Source organism: Monopterus albus, unplaced genomic scaffold, assembly GCF_001952655.1.
Source record: "Monopterus albus unplaced genomic scaffold, M_albus_1.0 scaffold41.1, whole genome shotgun sequence".
NCBI classification, from domain to species: Eukaryota; Metazoa; Chordata; class Actinopteri; order Synbranchiformes; family Synbranchidae; genus Monopterus; species Monopterus albus.
In genome coordinates, this window is record NW_018127921.1 from 147,106 (window position 1) to 163,269 (window position 16,164).

The window sequence follows — 16,164 nt, forward strand, 5'->3', positions numbered from 1 at the left end:
TCCCATTTGCCTGCCTTAGTGTACAGTCTCAGGATGCAGGACTTGGGGTGAAACCCACCGTGCATTGTAAGGAGCTTCCTTGTCTTCCCTCTCCTTGTTAGCATTCAACCACACTTATCCAGTCCGAATGACATTCCGATGTCCTGGCTGTAGATCCTAGTGGTGTGGATCATTGAGTCGATGTCTCGTTCACTCCTAGCATACAGCTTGATGTCATCCATGTAGAGGAGGTGGCTGATGGTTGCTCCATTCCGTAGTCGGTATTCGTATCCGCTCTTGGAGATGATCTGGCTGAGGGAGTTCAGCCCTATGCAGAACAGCAGGGGGACAGAGCATCTCCTTGAGGTGGTATGCCTGGTCTTACAGTCTCGGGTGACTACTTTATCAACCAGTAGCTGGTGTTTTGCTCCTCTGGTGTTACTACCAATTCCTTTCTGGGCCCTGCTCATGTATTGAGCCATGTGCCTGCCCATTTTAGCTGCTATGATGCCTGAGAGGAGCTTCCATGTTGTGCAGAGGCAGATTATTGGGGGTAGTTGGATCGTACTGTTCCCTTCTGAGGGTCCTTCAGGATCAGGACTGTCTGGCCTTCAGTTAACCACTCAGGGTGGGTTCCATTCATTAGTAGCTGGTTCATTTGTCCCGCCAGGCACTCATGCAGTGAAATTAGCTTCTTTAACCAGTAGGCGTGGATCATGCCAGGGCCTGGTGCTGTCCCGCTCTTCATACTTGAGACCCTCTCTTGAATGTCTGCCATTGTGATGATTACTGGGTCTTGTTCAGGGAGGTTGTTGTGGTCTGCTCTCAAGTCCACCAGCCACTGGGCATTGTTGTTGTGTAATGCCTCCTTCCATGTATGTGTTTCTTTTTCAGGTGCTTTCCCACAACCTGTACACAGTTCTTAATATCCCACATGATCCGGTGGCTCTGGAGCAGCACTTCCAGGATGACGATGACGGGCCGGTGTCTAATCATGGCTACATGCCCTACCTCAACAAATATATACTGGATAAGGTACTGTGACTGTTCATCATTAAATCAAATATGTATCGGCTCACTACTGAAAATAGACCCCAACAAATTTTCAGGTCCACTCGGCGCGACCTGCCTCTCTTCCGCCTTTCTCTCCTCTGTTCTCTTGAGCTGCACCTCAGCTGTGTTGCATTCGGTAGTTAGCGACTCGTTTGTCGGTGCGCACAGCTGGGGTGCATCCCGCTGATTACCTGCCTCCTTATTTATACCTCTGGCAGACGCTCTGTTGTCGCCGGAGCATTACCTTACTTAACTCGCATACCCTGTAACAGACCTATTTTCGTGATATGTATTATAGGTCATTTTGTTTTCCACGCTGACGGTTCCTGTGCTGTGGATCTCATTTTGTACGTTGGTTATTTGTTTTGTGTTATACGTCTCTGGACATTCCACGCTGACAGTTCCTGTGCTGTGGATTTCCTTTTTCGTTCGCCAATCCTCCTGGTTAGTCATCTATTCACCTGTCCGTCCTGATCCTCCCACTCTCCTGGTTTCTGCCGTTAGCTTGTCTCCTCCACCATCTCTGCCCTACTTTGCTGGTTTCTGTACATGGACTATGATACGTTGTTTTGTTGTTACTGTGCATTTCCCAACATTAAGCCTCCTTCTTTTAACTAGCACCTGGGTCGGCAATCTTGAGTCCAACCTCAGTTCTCCCTCATCCTCCTCGTGAGGGGGACTAACCATAACACAAATGTATTATTTCCTCTAAACACCCAGAGTGCCCAGCTGTTTTAGAAAATCATTTAGCTTTAAAAAATCTTTTAAATTACATACAATTATAAGGTTTACTGAATAATCCCTACACACCTTTATATCATTTATAACAGTTTGAAAAACACTTTTACGCAGCACCTCATTGGTGTTTGAGTTTTGCTGGGTTGTTCTTGTTCAGAAATTTTGGAAATGTCATTCTCCAAATGTTTCTTAAAAGCAAGATGCCAGAAAAATGTCTTGGTTGAAGTTAATTCTCACAGGGTTTAATAACTGTCCGTGAATCATGGTTTGTTTTAGGAGAAAGGCATAACCACTTTGTTTGAGTTATGTTCATTATTAAAGAAGTTTTGATCCAGTTTCATCAATGTTTGAGTTATTACCAAACCTTTTCTGCCTTCTCAGGTCAAAGAAGGGATGTTCGACAAGGAGAGGTTTGATGACCTGTGCTGGATGATGACCATGAAGAAGAACTACAAGGGGGTACCACCGGGGGCACTGCTATCGGAGAGAGACAGTTTCAAGCTTTTCTGTTTATTCAACCTACTGTCTGAGGACCGCTACCCGCTGGTGATGATACCAGAGGAGGTAAAAGATGAGAAACGAGAAAGGAATCTGTAGTAGGACCCAATCTTGGGAGCAACTTTATTTTTTATGTCTTTATGATGGATTTTATATCCGATTTGATCAAGACCTGATTGACTGTGGGCTACACAAGTCCAGCATATTTTTATTTAATAAAATTTTATATCGCTGAGATATAAAATACTAACATTTTGAGAGAAATGGGTCACATCTTAATTGAAAATATGCAACAAGTGAAAAAGTATCTTCATCATCCACTAGGCAAATAAATACAGACAGATTAACAAGTCACACAGGGAAACAGAGCAACACCAAGGCTTTTGAGGAAGTTATGTAATGCACTTTTACTGGGATCGCCTAATTGCTAGAAATAAATTTTGTGTCCCACTTAATTCAGACCTTGTGTTTTTTTTCTCAACAGTACAAGTATGTAAGTTAATGAAGCTCTTCCTTCCTGCACTTCCTTCCTGGTTTCAGTCAATGCAGACCAAAATAAACTGTTACTTTACTATCAGCCTTCCTCTGTAAAGCTATATTAGAGAAATCCACTGATACAGTATGTTGGCATACTGTCAGTATTGGTCAAAATCAGCAACAATAATCTAGATCTACCATAATATTTGCTGTCTATATTTGTGTGTGTGTGTGAGATTTTCCCTGCAAACACTTAAATATCTGAATGTTTTAGGTAGAGTATGTCCTCAAGAAAATTTCCACAGCAATGAGTCAGGAATGGGATGGGAAGCCCTTGGAGGACTTATTATCCCAGGATGCCACAGTGCAGGAAGAGGGTATATCTGTCTGGACCTTCCTGGAGCACATAGGTGCAGGTCGGCTTCTGAGGGTCACCAGTGCTGAGGCCTTCAGTCTGGCTTTGGATGAGGTCTTTCTGGAGATGTACCACAATGTCCTGAAGAGGGTGAGCATTTTGTGTGCATCTTCCTGCCGTTTTCATCCAGTTTGTCTGCATTCTTGTCATGTGTTTTCTTTGTTCTTCAACTCTTGTCTTGACGCCAGGGTTATATGTGGAAAAAGGGGCACTTGCGCAGAAACTGGACTGAGCGTTGGTTTATGTTGAAGCCATCCTGCATGGAATACTACGTCAGCGAGGACTTGAAAGACAAAAGAGGGGAGATCAAGCTGGATAGAAGCTGTGTCGTGGAGGTGGGTGGGGAAACTGTGTGTAAATTCTGCATGTTTAAGTCTTTGGCTGGAGGAAAAACACTGTTAAGTCATGTGTTATATTTTCTCTTTCAGCCTATTCCAGACAGGGAAGGGAAGCGATGTTTATTCTGTGTGAAAACCCACAGTAAAACCTATGAGATGAGTGCATCTGACCAGAGACAGAAGGTGGAGTGGACCCAAGGTGTGTTGGTGTGTCTTAGTAGAAACGCACAGACCAAGTCAAAAATTATAATGTATGCGGTCATTGCTGAGTTGTGCTTATAATTCACTGTACATCACTGGTTTACAAATATCACTTGCAAATATGTTTTCAGTGCTGCCACTTTTTCTTTTTTTTTTACATTTTACCTTTTGATAGATGAAACCCTCTGAAGGCAGTTTCTCATTTAGTTGATTGAAATTAATTGGTAGCCATTTTTTATAATTAGTTTTTTCAAGCAAAATGTCTTTTTTTTTTAGTTCCAGCTTCTCAAACATGAATATTTAGAGCCCCTTTGTATCAATAGTAAATTGTAAATTAAATATTTTTTGGTTTTGGATTGTACCCCGCCTCTCACCCACAGCCAGCTGATTGGCTCCAGCCCCCCGTGACCCTGTTTGGGACTAAGCGGTATAGTAAATGGATGGATGGTTTTGGATCGTTGGACAGATAAAACAAGTTTCTTTAGGACATTACTTTAGGATTTTGTAAGTTGTCATGGGTGTTTGCCACTATTGTTTTGACATTTCATAAACTATTAATCAACTTGTGGAGAAAATAATCATCATATTAATCATTAGATGCAGCTGTAATTGTATTATATGAATGTTTATTAACCTAGGACCAAGGAAACATTCCACAGAGCCCTAATCCGTTCTACATGTGGAAAATGTGAAAGGAGCACAAGCTCAGGAGAAGTGGTCTTCCTGATTTGTTTTGGTTATGTTGACTGCCTTAACATAATCGAACCTGTACCATCAACAAATGTCATAAACACTGAGTCACATCAGTCTTCTAATTTTGTGCACACACATGTCCCCTTTAAGATAGAAGCAACTGATCACATCATTTTCTAATCCACATTCCAGCAAAGTCTACCACAGCCACAGTGACGATCACAGCTTTGTTATTTATAGCACAACATTTTGTGTTACTGTGTATATATTTTAGGGATTGCTGGCAGAGTTAGGCTATTGAGCCATGAAGGAATACTTCTCCTTATGAACCAAAATATGCATTACTTCGACTGTCCAGCTGTTCTCCTTATTCCAAGAAAACCAGCTTACTTTTTTACATTAAGATCCGAATGTGTGTTTTATCTCTGCAGCCATTCAGACAGCCCTCCATCTCCAGAGCGAGGGCAAGTTCTCCCTTCACCACGAACTGAAACTGAAGAGACGGGTCCAGCGGGAACACAGCCAACGGGAGCGTAGCCGAAGCTCCCACAGCAGCTGCAGCAGCCGAAGCAGCCAATCAGATGACTCGAATACTCAAGAGTTGGAGAAGATGGAGAAGGAGAAAGAAAGAAAGGATTTAGAGATTGAAAGCATCATCCAGGTAAGAGAGGAAGGAATCAGTGGATCATAATGTCAAGCTGGAATTAATGACACAATAAATATGAATTTAACATTATGGTTTTGCAGCATGCACGGGAATTGGAAATCAGACGAAGAGAATCAGAGGAGAGAGAGAGGAGGAAACAGAGGGAGGTGCAGATGGAGCTGGAGAGACAGCTGAAAGAGGCTGAGATGGTAAAAAAAGTTGGCCAGATGACAGCATATTTCCACTGACTTTGATCTCTGAAAGCAGCAGCATACGCTGGCATAATAAATTAATGTTTAATGATTTGGAGAAGTGTTTGCAGCATTCCTGGAAAAGGTAGAAATGTAGGTCAGTTTGTTTCACCCAGATGGTGTGTGTGTGTGTGTCCAGCTGAGAGACAGCCTGCAGGCCGAGATGCAGGCAAAGGAAAAAAAGGCTGAGCAACAGAAGAGGAGGATTCAGGAGCTGGAGCTGACACAGCAGAAACTGGAGGCTGCTCTCAACATGGAGATCCAGGCTCGGCTGGAGGAGGAGAGAGCCAGGCAGGAGCTGGAGCGGTAACAAACATACACACCCACAGTAATTCCCTCTAAACTCTAAACCAAGGGATGTCAAAGTCTGAGACAATGGACTTCCTTGCATTCAAAACTGAGACAACTGTGCCCTCCACAGCCCCTCAGTTTTTGACTTTGTTTTGGGTGATAAGGTTTTTGAAATACCGTAATTGCCTCCATTAACTGTGCATCAGAATAGCTGCTGCATGTGCTGACCATTGTTAGTAAATGGGCTAAATCAACAACAAGAAAAAAATTACTAACACAGGCATTTGAAGTTGCTTGATTTCTTGTTTCTTCTTCCTTCCCTTCTTCAGGTTGTTGCTGGCTGAAGAAGAAAAGAAGAAGCAGCTCCTGCAGGAGCAACAGAGGGCCATACAAAGACTCAGCCAGATACAAGGCGCTTCAGACGGTAGCAGAGATGGGGATACCCCATCAGCCCTTTCCTCAGTCTCTCAAGAGCTCCAGGATCTGCAGGCATCTCGCCAGAGGAGCCACCAGCACCTAGAGGTGAGAAAGCGTATGCTTGGATTGTCTCAGTGTGCAGAGGGTTTAATACTATAGAAACACTCAAGTGAAGCTACAACTTTTATCCTCTCACTCCAGGAGGTTCAAGAGAAGCTAAGGAATGCCAGTCAACATGTACGGCATTGGAACGTGCAGGTGAACCGCCTGATGACGCCCATCACACCTGCAGGTGCAATATACTCTTTGTTTGGTCTGGGTGGATCTGGTGTGTGTGCAGGGGATCATAATGACTTTTAGTTTAGAAAGATCCTCCTTCAGCTTTAAGAGGTTAAACCAAATTATATTGATATTTATTGTTGAGGTGAAAAGCTGTCTCGCGATATCAGTACTTAACAGTACCAGAGCAGCAGCCAGCATGACGGACTGTGAGGGTGAAAGAAGGTCACACACAGCTTTAATTAGAAGTTAGAAGCTCATGCATAGTTCATACACAGTTATAAGGTCTGAAGAGACCCATGTGAAGGAGAGAAGCCGGTCAGTTGAATTTGCAGCAACAGCTTTTACAGCATTTGCACTTTGTCTTTTATTGCATATGATAATTCACATTCAGAATAGAACTGAAGTGATGTTCAATGCAAACATTTCAAAATGCACCTGCATTGTTTTGATTTCTGACTTTCAGTCAAATAAAAGACTATTTTCCAGTCATATATTTTGTCATTGAAGATTTCTTAAAAATAGTGTCAAACTATGGTCTCGTCTTGTTCTCATGAACCCAGTGTAGTGTATCGTCCCGTCTAGTGAGCTAAGTGTATCGTCACATCCCCAGAGAACACAGATTAAAGCAGCAAAACAATGAGTGAAGAGAATACACAGAATAAAGTCTAAGCAAGTCTTCACTGATCTGTAGCTGAGGTTGATCTCTAATCTTTCTTTTGATTAAATGACCCCACCGATCAAATAAATCACATATTGATAAATACAAAGTAAAGTAAAGAACAGGTTTTCAGTCACTAGAGGATTTGTTTCCACAATTTTTCATTTAAATTTTGAACACTTTAAAGTTTTGTTTTATTTTATTTTTTAGAAATGACATATTGTCATGTAGGAAACTAAATTTCTGATTCAATTCAAGTTTAATCTTTACAATTTTTTTTCTCTGTAATAGTTTTTCCACCATAAATTAGGTAGATGAGTTTTTATTACATCTATTCCCATGATGACTTTGCATATGCAGTAATGAAACTAGAATGTAGGTCAGCATAATCCTCTAAATTTTCCATTTTAATAATGGGAAATGTGTAGAATCATTTGAGTATCTTGATACTGATATTGCTCAAAATACACATAATGCACACTTATGGGATACATGTGCAAGACTTGTTTCTTTTAAATAACTATAGTAGCCATGAGAAGACACTGTATATATTAAAAAAAAACACCACATCTGTAAAAGTTCCTGAATTTTTGACCTGCTCCAAAAATGAATATCGTCTTTCCTAGACTATGGTTTAACACAGTTCATCAAATTTTTTGCTGCTTTTGGAGATATCCTGCTTACAAACAAACAAGCACAGAGACAAATAGGGCATTAACATAACCTCTGTGGGGGATATAATTACATTGCTGTTACTAAACCTGTTTTCATCAACTGTGCAAATGTATCAATAACAAAAACTTACATCAGTCATCTTTTTTTGTAGAGCGTTTGGAACAGCGCCTATTATCAAAACAAATGTGTCCCCAAAAAGAGGGAGCACTGGCGAGTAATGAGTTTGTTTCCAAATTCAAGATACAAATCAATCATAACAGCCAGAAATCAAAATACAACGAGAGAACGGAGGAGCAGATGGAGGCGACCAACCTGTCCTACGGATCAGACGAATCACAGGAAGAACCAAATGGACAAATGTGATTACCATGTTGATGGTTAGGGGAGCAAGTTTTTAAATCTATACATTGAGAAATGATAAAAGATATTTTTAAGATTTGACAGTGGAGAGTGGACAGAGAAAAGTTATTTACAGTAATACATAAATGTTTGCAAAACCTTTGTATTATATTTATATTTTGAGATACACACTAAATGACAAGCACAATGTGATACAGGATTAAATGAAAACCCATTTTACCAAGATCAACTGAGTTTTACCATTTTGTACAATAAAGTGTATTGATGAATAATACCAACTCACTTGCTTTAATTCACCCTGTGTCGTGTATAAGTATTTGTTAACATTAGACTTCCTGAAAGAACCTCTTATCTTGCAAGTTGTCTGCTGTAATCTGACAGGAAATCATGAAGTAAGAAATGTAACCAAGTAAAAAGTATATTCATCTGCAAGTAAAATTGCAGATGAACACAGCATCACAGAGGATTGAGGTCTAGCTTCCATTTTCTTTCACCTGTTTTTAAGCGTAATGGTTTACATCCAATACAAAGTTCATAATGAGATTTAATAATGCAAAATATTGAGCAGTAGAGCAAGAATAAATTATCAGGATGTGTGTAGTGGCAGGTAAATAACAAGAAACAGAAATGTCAGAGCTGTTGTTCAGGTCATCAGGACACACCACTACATTTACCTGGCAGAGAGCACTGACAGGCACATTTTTTCTGTTGTTCACTGTGTGTCCTGTTTTACAGCTCCTTAATAGCCTATTTTAAGGCATTCTTATCAAAAATGTGTCATATGTACGTTCATAGCATGGACTTATGTACTTCTGTTTTTTCTTTTAATGGCATAAATTGGTTTTCTCTGTACTTTACAATTTTAGATGCAGGATTTTTACTTAGAATTGAGCATTTCTACTATATGGTATTTCAAATTTTACTTAATCTGAATACTTCTTCCACCAGTACAAATAAAGTAATACAAGGTTTATCTTTGCTTGTATATGGTTTCTATGTAGTTCAGAAGTAAGATGTAGATATTGTGACCTGACGGTGGCGCTGCAGGACGTAAGGAGCTGAGAGTGACCCGGAAAAAAAGAGTAAACTTAACCTCTGTCACATGGCGGCTCCCAAGGACTCATGTTGGTGGTGGATGAGGAGTTAGCCCAAGTTAAGTTTTCTTTTAATTAATCACAGTTGAGCCATGGAGGCTATGGGTTTGTTCTGATGTGTGAAGGCATCGCTAGGTGAGGAGTACGCCATGTTGGCATCAGTGGTTGCAGCCTCCAGAGGGAGCATCAGGTCTTTGGTCTCTCTGAGTAGGAGACAGACCACCAACCAGCCCGGCTCCCCGAACAGAGTCGAAAGCCCCGCTCCTCTCCCGGACAGCGAGCCGGCCGCGGTGGAAGAGGAGCAGCGGCGGAAACCCACAAAAGACCCGAGCAGCCGCACCGTGTTCCTCTTTCCCGGCCAGGGCAGCCAATTCGTGGGCATGGGAAGAGGACTTTTAAGGTACCCCAACGTCAAAGAAATGTTCTCAGTAGCTCAGAAGATCCTCGGGTACGACTTGCTGTCCCTGTGCCTGGAGGGGCCCGAGGAGGAGCTGATGAAGACGGTGCACTGTCAGCCGGCGGTGTTGGTCTGCTCGCTAGCTGCGGTGGAGAAGCTCAACTGTGAAAACCCCAAGGTTAGTCGACTAATCGGTTTAATCAACAGCGGCTCGGTTAATAGGTCGTTGTTTATAAGTCATTTATCAAGAGAGAATGGCTGCTTCATTTTTTGACTTTGCAAGATTTCAGAGGCTAATAATGTAGTTTTACTCCACTACATTTATTTGATCAATTTAATTGCTTACATTTCAGAATAAGCTTAATCCAACAAAATAAAATATAATCATAAGATTTTGAGGAAAAGATACCGAGATTCTCAGCAGTTTGTAAAATAGTTTAATTTACAATGATTAGATTCAAAACAGCTTATGGGGTAGTAAAAATCTACTCAAGATGCAACATTAACATAATGTACACAATATCTAATTCATAATTTTACTTTTACTTTTGGTTATTTGAGTAAATCTTGATGTGCATACTTTTGTACTTAAAGCTACGGTATGTAACGTTTTTCAAATAAATGTGTTATAGAAATATGCTCCAAAACTATTCTTAATGTGGAAAGATGAAAGATGCTTTCGAAGCTTCCTCTGACAGGGAGAGGGAGTCCTGGGTGGAGCAGAGTGGGTTGATTTGGAATTTCATTCTAGCGTTACCTGAAGTTACATGTTGCAGCTTTAAGAAATATTTTGAATGCAGGTTAGAGTATTTTTACACTGTGGTATTGTTACTTAAGTAAAAGATCTGAGTGCTTCTTCCATCACTGGTATTATATCATTATAAAGTGATTTGTTTTTGGCTGGACAAACAATCAATTGAAGGTCCCCCAGGGCTGATGAGTGTATTAGAACTGTAATAAAGGTTTTCATTATCAATTAATTTTGTCCACAAATGTTTCGGCCTGATAAATTGTAATGGGTGTTTTTCTTTACACTTCTGTCCACAGGCTGTTGAGACATGTGTTGCAGCTGCAGGTTTCAGTGTTGGAGAATTTGCGGCTCTGGTCTTTTCTGGTTCCATGAGCTTTGCAGAAGGTAAACACTTTAAATTTCGTTTAACCTTTATTTTCTGTTTTCTCTTCTATGCAGGACAAAGCTGTAGCAGAGTTAGTTGCTTGCCATATTTACCACTTCACATTTTGTCTTCTAGCTCTGTTTGCGGTGAAGGTGCGTGCAGAGGCCATGCAGGAAGCCTCGGAGCTGGTTCCCAGTGGGATGCTGTCAGTTGTTGGTAGACCTCAAGCTCAGTATAAATATGCCTGTCTGCAAGCTAAAGAGCACTGCAAGAGTCTGGGGATTGAGGAGCCGGTGTGCTCTGTGGCCAGCTATCTGTTCCCCGATGGCAGGGTCATCGCAGGCCACCAACAGGTATGAAGCATGAAAACATAAATTCATAATAAAGCTATGAATGCGTCAAGTTGCCACCAGTTATAAGTGGGAAGGGACTTCATACCTAAATCACAGTGTTATAAATCTATGTAAAAGGAGTATTATCTTCAGGCCTTAGCTGTTAGAGCTGCCATGGTCTCCACTTCGGTCAGAGATGTTTTGTCTTCCCAGGCTCTGGATTTCCTTCAGCAGAACTCTAGACGCCTCCATTTCATGAGGACCAAACTTCTCCCAGTCAGTGGAGCATTTCACACCGAGCTGATGGCAGCAGCTGCCGAACCCCTCAGAGAAGTTCTCAGACAGATGGAGGTCAGTCATCTGTGCACCCACCATGACATATTTTGGAATTTGGTCAGCTGCCACAAATAATTAATTACCTGATCAAAGAGTGCAAAACATTTACTGGTTCCAGCTTCTCAAATGTAAACACTCTTGGATTTTGGACCCCTGATTAATAAAATGTATAGTTCAATTGAAAGACAAAACTGTAACAGTAAACAGCAGATTAATGAGAAAAATATTTGTTAGGTACAGCCCTAAATCAAAACTGTCAATGAGCTGTAGTTTTGTGAATAGGTAAGTAAAATATTAAATATCAGTTAATTTCATCCACTTGTCTTATAATAATTTCTAACTTATCTAATGGCCCATATGTTGTGCACCTCAACTTAGTCAGTGCTATAACACAGAGCTTTTTATATGGTTCAGGTGCGGCGTCCTGAGATCAGCGTGTACTCCAACATCGACGGCAAACGCTACATGAACGAGAGCCACGTGCGTAGACAGCTGGTGAAGCAGCTGATGTCGCCGGTGAAGTGGGAGCAAACTTTGCACGAGATCTACGAGAGGACGCAGGGAGAGAAGTTCCCTCACACCTATGAGGTCGGACCTGGAAAGCAGCTCGGCGCCACACTTCGGAAGTGCAACAGGAAGGCCTTCACAACATACACACAGGTGGAGGTCACCACTTATGAAGACTGATACTGAAAAGACATGGACTCGGCGACAAAAACACCCAAGCAGTGGGAGGAAAATGGACCTCGGTGCTTATTTTATCTCAGACAACATGACCAGCAAGGTAATCCTGCAAGCTCCTGTGGTTGCATCATCACAGTCTTGTTTGTGTATTACTCTGAAATTGAATAAAAACATTTTTTTCAATAATGAAACTATACCACTTTGTCATTATGAGATTTATTTGCATCACATGAAAAAGCATTTTCAAATCTGCAACAGAAAGTCCAGCTCCCTTCTTTTTATATTAAGCCAGGTTATATATCATCTGTAAAAATGTTTTTAAACCAGTAAGAAACTAATCAGTATACAAAAGACTGCAGGCCAGCAACAGTCCAGTCTAGGAGAACATTCGTTTTAACATTAGTCCAACTGTGAACCAACAGTTTACTGCTACAGTGCGCTGGCCAGTTCCTTGGGCAACACTTGAAAACTGATTTAAACAATCTCTACATGCCCTACTAGATTTTACAGTACAGTTTTATTTTTTACCTCTGTGTTCTGGTTATGTTGCCCAGGAAGTTGTTCAGTCTTCTGTGTCAACTTCAGTACAACTCATTAAAATAGTATAAAAAGAGAAAGTAAACAGCAGAAACAAATTAGCAATAATTGTCACTCATTTCCAAACGTTTTGTGTCAAATATATGATGGCCTAGAAGACCTGCTTACGGCCCTTTAGGCTTTCCATTCCATCCACAGTGCACTGAAAATGGTCACTGCAGCCACCAGTACCACAGTCACAAGTGCTCCTCTGGTCCAGCCAACGCAGGCGACCTGTTTAAAAAGGGGGACACATGAAATTAAATGTAATGAGTCAGAGTTGGACAATTCAGAATGTTTTGCTACTTTAGAGCTAAATTTGCAAGAGGTGAAAGGTATGGAATCATATTTGTTTCAGTGCTGAGTGCTCAACAGGATTTTTTGCACCCATCTAAATTATATTCCCCAATCAGAGCTTAGCAACTATAGCTACACATGGCAGGGTTGTCAATTTTTGGATTTCTGCCAATGCCAAAACTGTGCTAATGAGGGTTTAATAGGAGTAATAATCTTGGAGAATGGGGTTTTGATACAGCCTTTTGAAAATCAAAAATACAAGAGCAATAGTATAAGGAATAAGTAAGCAAGCTAATGTAAGATAGCAACATTAGCATACCTGGCAAGCTTACTACCTATTATTACAGTCTACATGATTTTTAAGTGTAATTGAAAATGAATAATAATCACTTGGCTGCTTAATAAATATTAAAGATTAGCTAGGTTTTATTCACCAACTTTACATTCAGATTGTTTTGACAATAGAAACCTTTCCTATCTGTGTATTTGTTTTCTACTCCAGCATACCTGTTCTGAGCTGCTGTCAAAATTATAATCCTATTTCAAACAATACAGCAAGTTAGAAGACATGCATATGACATGAGTAATACAGCCCTAGAGTGTGGGTCTAACATTCTGCTGATGGTGTATCTATACATTGAGCACCCCCTTTTACATTTTATTTTCCCCTATACATCACAGTAATGTTTGTTAATAGGTGAAACTACAACTTATATTTTACACTATACAGTAAAAATAAGGTATGACACAAATATATTGCCATAGAGAATGAGTGTTGCTCAAGCTGTCCAGACCTCAGCTCTGAGGATCCCCTCCCCAGGCGTAGTACGTGCTATCCAGGCCTTCACTGCAGCAGTCAGGCCCTGGAAGCCCCATAACTGGCTGTGGATGTCCCTGAGAAGGAACAACACTAGGTTACAGCCAGTCACGTGATTTGATGAGTGAAATAACATACAGTGAAAGGGACATTTTTCAGATTGTCTACCGATAGATGGACCTGGTCAGTGCATGAACAGGCCTCAGCATGTGTAGAGGAGTCGGTGGCCAATGTGGCTGCCTGCTGGACTGCTCTCGGTCCAGCTGGTCTCCAATGATGGCCAACTGGCGCCCAAAGGCTCGTGCAGCCCTGTCATGGATCCTGTAGTAAGAACAGTCCATTTTGGGGGGGATTTGTCACATTGTGGAAGCCAAATGTTATCAGACAGATTGGTTTTATAATGAATATTTGACAAAGTACTCCATTATTATACTTGTTCTTTGACAAAGACGCACACAGAGACAAGTCCCATCATAGACACAAGTGGTTCTCAAAACAGAAACTTCTCTTTGGTAGTGTTTGCTTTTGGTACAGCTGACCCGACATAGTCTGTTGCCTGAGGCTCAGCCTGTCTGAACTGCATGTTATTGTTATTAATAGTCACAGTGTGGGGCAGGGCCTGTAATCTACCTGAGGTTAACATCAGACAGGGCACCACTGTGCGCCTCACCAGGTCCAGCCTGGAGGGACACAACATGACTCGGCCGTCTTGTTTGTTCCACCATCTTTGTTTTCTGAGAAAAGAACCGGTATTATAAAAAAAATATTCATATCAGTGCACGTGAGAGATAAATACCCAGAACTTCATTACCCATGCAGGACACACAATGGCTCAGTGGTTTTAAAGTGTTTCTGTTATCCCTGCTTGACTCCCAACGTCCATAAACAGGCTGTGCAAATACTGGGTCATGTGATCAGGATAGGTGGTGGCTGTGTTACCGGGGAGAGCATGATAAAACAGGTTTGAAGAGATGATATCATCTGTCGGATTAAGTCCACTCAGTAGCCTCAGTGGACTACAACCGTCTACTGCAACGTGTGTGTTTCAGTTCTGTCGTCATGATGTTTATGCAGTAAACGGTACACCTAATCTTCATCACGGGACTGATGAGTTGCTATTTTCTGTTTTGTCCTACCATTCAGGCCTTAACAGGTTTGTTGCACCTGCCCTAAGACCAGTTCCTGTTGTTGCTGCAATCATGTGCCTAAATGCAAATGCTCCATTTACATAACTCAAATCAACCAAACTGCCTTTTACCCTCTCTAAGAAGAAATATTACATCAATGGCTCCAAAGAACCTGCTTAAATATTTAATGAGCTAAACCACTGTAAATAACTTAATGAAAGTGTCTCTTGTGTGTAATTATATTTATGTGTTTATGCCAATTTAAAAGAAACATAGCATCAACAACATCAATATATCGCCACAAATGTGGAAACCTTAAGAAAATCATACCCGAGGCTTTAAAATAATAGCCTGAGGGCAGGTTCAGTATATGAAAAAAAAAAAGCAATAGCTTATGGTAGTCTGCCATATTGTCATAACAAAGAGATGAGGTCATCTCTCTGCCCAAAGCAAACGAAGGTTGTTTTGAAGTTCGATTCATACATATTAGATTACACATTAAGCCCGCAGATATAAATTAGTTAATTGACTAAATGACTACCGATATTTCCTAAGTCTTAGTATATTGAGGCATGTTGGAAATGTATCATGTTAGATGTAAAAATGAGTGCTCCCGCCTCGGTAGTAAACAGGTGCATCCACAGTAAAAAAAAAAAGAAAAGAAAGTAATACCTACCTTTTGTGTAGATTAAATTGGACGCCGCCCTGTAATCAATATAAATAGATTAGAATTAAAATGTTTTGGAAATCATAAAATAAAGAATATTTCGTAAGGCGTTTTTTCTACTTACAGCAGCGTCCTTTAATCTTGCTGTTCGCAGGTAACTGCCGCAAATATGACTGGCCACGCCTTTACCTGCTCCTGCAGACAGACGCCGTGAGGTGCGACGGTGTGTTTGGATGTGGGGAAAGAATCGATAGTTGATTTATCCAATTATTATTATTTTATGTTTTTCTTGTTTTTATAACATAAATCATTTCACAAGGGAAACCAGAAAATTGAAAATGCGAACGCTTTCTGATATGTATGTTGTAAATTAGTAAAAAACTTAATATTAAGTATTTTGTTATTTTACATAACAAATAGTGCAATGGTCTTGGTTTTGTCACTTTCTTTGAACCAATATAAATAATTGTTTCTCTGTTACAATAAAAATAAAAAACAATTCAGTGGTATAATCAATTGTGTATCATAATTATTTGACTATATTGGGATGGTTTGTATTGGGCCAGAATGTACAAGATATGTTGTGATTTTTCTTTTGATGTTGTAAAAAAATATTATTTTACATCCATCCATCCATCCATTTTCCTCTGCTTATCCGGAACCAGGTCACGGGGGCAGCAGTCTAAGCAAAGATGCCCAGACTTCCCTCTCTCCAGACACTTCCTCCAGCTCCTCCAGGAGAATGCCAAG

At 40.7% G+C, this 16,164-nt stretch overlaps 2 protein-coding genes across 5 annotated transcripts in view; both read left to right on the forward strand.

The window, feature by feature from the left end:
• def6c (DEF6 guanine nucleotide exchange factor c) overlaps nt 1-8,231 on the forward strand; it is a 10,560-nt gene extending 2,329 nt beyond the window's left edge. For 3 of the 4 annotated variants that reach the window (XM_020599475.1, XM_020599472.1, XM_020599474.1), the window contains exons 2-12: nt 874-1,014; nt 2,152-2,334; nt 3,020-3,250; nt 3,349-3,495; nt 3,589-3,697; nt 4,824-5,053; nt 5,140-5,247; nt 5,429-5,595; nt 5,910-6,102; nt 6,199-6,289; nt 7,764-8,230. In XM_020599475.1, coding sequence (XP_020455131.1) covers nt 982-1,014; nt 2,152-2,334; nt 3,020-3,250; nt 3,349-3,495; nt 3,589-3,697; nt 4,824-5,053; nt 5,140-5,247; nt 5,429-5,595; nt 5,910-6,102; nt 6,199-6,289; nt 7,764-7,975 — 1,704 coding nt within the window. In that variant the 5' untranslated portion in view covers nt 874-981 and the 3' untranslated portion in view covers nt 7,976-8,230. Of the gene's footprint in view, nt 1-873; nt 1,015-2,151; nt 2,335-3,019; nt 3,251-3,348; nt 3,496-3,588; nt 3,698-4,823; nt 5,054-5,139; nt 5,248-5,428; nt 5,596-5,909; nt 6,103-6,198; nt 6,290-7,763 lie in introns of all 4 variants that reach the window. The other variant, XM_020599471.1, reaches the window with a different exon arrangement.
• A 795-nt stretch (nt 8,232-9,026) lies between these two features.
• mcat (malonyl CoA:ACP acyltransferase (mitochondrial)) lies at nt 9,027-12,121 on the forward strand. Its single transcript, XM_020599553.1, has 5 exons — nt 9,027-9,641; nt 10,511-10,598; nt 10,714-10,931; nt 11,124-11,261; nt 11,661-12,121. The coding sequence occupies exons 1-5, from the start codon at nt 9,216-9,218 to the stop codon at nt 11,931-11,933; spliced, it is 1,143 nt and encodes a 380-aa protein (XP_020455209.1). The 5' UTR covers nt 9,027-9,215; the 3' UTR covers nt 11,934-12,121.
• Nucleotides 12,122-16,164: the final 4,043 nt, after the last annotated feature.

Coding starts and splice junctions, on each gene's coding strand:
- mcat (XM_020599553.1), top strand. CDS start 9,216: ATGTTGGCATCAGTGGTTGCAGCCTCCAGAGGGAGCATCAGGTCTTTG. Junction 9,642..10,510: donor TCAACTGTGAAAACCCCAAG/GTTAGTCGACTA, acceptor TTCTGTCCACAG/GCTGTTGAGACATGTGTTGC. Junction 10,599..10,713: donor TTCCATGAGCTTTGCAGAAG/GTAAACACTTTA, acceptor TTTGTCTTCTAG/CTCTGTTTGCGGTGAAGGTG.